Source organism: Corylus avellana, chromosome ca6 (assembly GCF_901000735.1).
Source record: "Corylus avellana chromosome ca6, CavTom2PMs-1.0".
NCBI lineage: Eukaryota > Viridiplantae > Streptophyta > Magnoliopsida > Fagales > Betulaceae > Corylus > Corylus avellana.
Genome location: NC_081546.1, coordinates 21,214,366 through 21,217,364, shown reverse-complemented (window position 1 = coordinate 21,217,364; position 2,999 = coordinate 21,214,366). Strand labels below are relative to the sequence as shown.

Below are 2,999 nucleotides of genomic sequence, written 5' to 3'. Positions count from 1 at the left end.
GGTGAAATTTTTGGAAAATTTTTTTTTGTATCTCCCCCTTTTTTCTTCTTCGCCTCTCTAACCCATTCTTCTCATGTTATCCCCTTCCTTCTGCAATTCTGCACAATACCAGGAGAGAGAGCTAGAGCGAGAGAGAGAGAGAGATCGGCACAAGAGAGAGAGAGAGAGAGAGAGAGAGTGACGGACAAACGGAGATTGACAGATGAGACCGCGAGAGAGAGAGAGATGTAATTCAAAGTTGCAGACACACAACCATGTATTTTCTCCCTCTAGTTGCAGACGCACAGCCAGGTTCTCTCTCATTCGGTCCTCTTTCTCGTTCTCCTCTCTCTCTCTCTCTCTCTCTCTATATTTTGTTTTCTTAGGTTTTATTCAATTTTTTTACGTTAATCACAGACCTGATATATATCTCTTTGTCTCTCTCACTAATGAACATTTGTCTTTCTCTAGTTGCCGAGCAAGGAAGAAAGAAGAGCTTCAGGTAAATTTTCTTCCTCTTCGTCTTCTCTCTTTTCGTAACTGTCCGAAATTCTCTCTCGTCGGAACCCTGTTTTCTCATGCTTTGGTTAATTTCGAATCTTGGTGCATATTTCTGAAATTTACACTTCATGTTGGCATACCTATGGATGATTTGAGAGTATTTTGCTAATTTTGGATTTGGGGATCAAAAATTGTAGAAGCCCGCCCCTATTTGTTTTTTGTAGAAGCCCCTAGTATGTGGAATTTGAGGATTATTGGGTCAACGCTAATGGTGGGTGTTGTTTTGATTTTGGGATAATTTCTTGATTTGATTTTGTGTGTTTCTTGATATGGGATTTTATTTTGGGGACCCTATTCATAAATGTTCTTAATCATTTATATGGAATTTGAGGATTATTGGGTCAACGCTAATGGTGGGTGTTGTTTTGATTTTTGGATAATTTCTTGATTTGATTTTGTGTGTTTCTTGATATGGGATTTTATTTTGGGTGCCATTTTAACTACATCTTATTGGAGATGTTTTGTGGTGAAAACATCTCATCTTGGGACTCCTGTGGGGCATTATGCCAATTTGAATAACCTTCCTCTTGGGACTCCTGTGGCGCAAACAGAATTCAAAACCAGAAAAATCTCATCTTCACCAACCAGAGACTCTGCATTTCTCTATTAATGGTTTCCTGTGTGCTTCCCATATCAAATGGTACGTATGCAACCTTTAACATCTCCACAGTTCTCCAAAAACCCATCTTCTTTCTAATCTTAAAAATTCATTCACTCGGCTTTCATGTAATAGCAGCAAAATCCCCATCCAAAAGCATTTTGTTTTCCTCATAAAACCGAGAGAATTTGATGGTTGTCAACAGCTTAGCATAATTCCAGCTACATTAATATTTCTACTCTTGGAGTTGGAGTTAAATGTGTGTTTCAAAACTATAAAAGACATTTGTGATAAAGATTATATTTTTAGCATACCCATCTGTCAAAATGTTTAGCATTCCCTATGAAGCCTAGAAAAAAGATGGAAGTTTGGTATACCCACCTCCTCAGCCATCTCTCTCTTCATTCTCTGCTCCTTATTACAGTACCAACTATGAGAAAGAAGCAACCCCAACATCATCTTTTAGCAGAATCAGTCCAGTACTTCTTTTGCTTATAGTAATTCTAGCAGTAATCTTCTTCATCTATGGTCTTCTCCATTTACTTGTAAGATTTTTCTTGATATGGGATTGATTTTTATGTAGTAGTATATTTTCTTGAGGGAACTTCATCAATTAATGAAGATCATGTTATGTAGGGCCTGTAACTTTTCTAGTCCAGCAAAAAGTTAACTATGAAATCAAGGCATAAAGAAGTTATTAATACTATTCCTTTGAATTTAAATGCTATTGTATGTTTCCCTTTTCACAGAAATAATATACTTTAATTTATGAATAGCAGTGCTACTTATTCTTAAATTTGATGTGTGATTTGTGAAACATGTGATACTATGGTTTTGTAGTTTTAAAATGCTTACTTAATCGGGCTCCTTATCCTTCTTTGATTCTTCAGTATTGCTGATGGATATTGTACAATCACATGAATACAATGGTTATGGATACTGTACAATCACATGAATAGAATGGTTATCATGAAGGGATACCTTGCTTGTTCTTGTTCTTGTTCTTCTTTTTTATTTTTTTTATTTTTTACTTACATGGAGTGTTAAGATCTATCTTTGTTTTCTTATGATAATATGTTATGTACATAATTGTAGAGCTTGCTGTCGGTAATATTGTGAGGCGTGTTTTGCACATTATTAGGGAGGAGGATCTATCTCTCACAACGGCTGCTATTGCTGGTTTGGGCGTATCCGCTGTTAGTGATGATGATGATGATGCTGAGCACAATGATCATCCAGTTCTATCAGCTGCTTCTCTTGCTGCTGCTGCAAGAAGCACTTTGTGTCCACCTTCCTTGCAGACCCTTCTTGAGGATGTGCCTGACTCAGCAGCTATTCCTCACACTTCTTCCTCTGGGGGTGATTCTGATGGAAAAAGCAGATGTGAGCTCAGCAGTTTTTATTTTATTCAGTTATAATATTGCTGTTATTGCTAGTTCTCTTACAGTCATATTTTTATTTAAAGCGAACAGCCTTGGAGATTGCTTGAAGAAGTTGACTATGAACTTACACTTTGATGTTGGAAGAGAAATATTACATATTCCCACCTTCAGCTTTTCTAGCTTTTTAGCAAGTTTATCATCATTGCAGTTAACACGTGGTGATGACTTGATATGCTTTGCCCTGCCCCAATATCCATTTCCACAAACAGAACAAAGATCATAAAATTCAACCAAAGAATGTCTATCTCCAAAACCCAAAGCTGAGTTCATGTCGATAATTGGAAAATATTACATTTCTTTGGAATGATTTAAAGTCTTTCAGAACTAAAAAAGTTGGTGAATTATGTAAATTAATATTTGTTGCCATAAAGGAACTAGAGCCACAAAGTAGTACTCCAATAGAGAGATAAGAAAAGTGT

General features: G+C 36.4%; 1 protein-coding gene across 1 annotated transcript; it reads left to right on the top strand.

Annotated features, from left to right (window-relative positions):
• Positions 1-1,065: 1,065 nt before the first annotated feature.
• LOC132185355 (uncharacterized) lies at positions 1,066-2,556 on the top strand. Its single transcript, XM_059599140.1, has 2 exons — positions 1,066-1,180; positions 2,234-2,556. Exons 1-2 carry the CDS (start codon positions 1,150-1,152, stop codon positions 2,554-2,556), a joined length of 354 nt encoding a protein of 117 aa, XP_059455123.1. The 5' UTR covers positions 1,066-1,149.
• Positions 2,557-2,999: the final 443 nt, after the last annotated feature.

Excerpts from the sequence above, each read along its gene's own strand:
- LOC132185355 (XM_059599140.1), top strand. The coding sequence starts at position 1,150 with ATGGTTTCCTGTGTGCTTCCCATATCAAATG. Across the intron at positions 1,181-2,233 it reads TGTGCTTCCCATATCAAATG|AGCTTGCTGTCGGTAATATT; the intron begins GTACGTATGCAA and ends ACATAATTGTAG.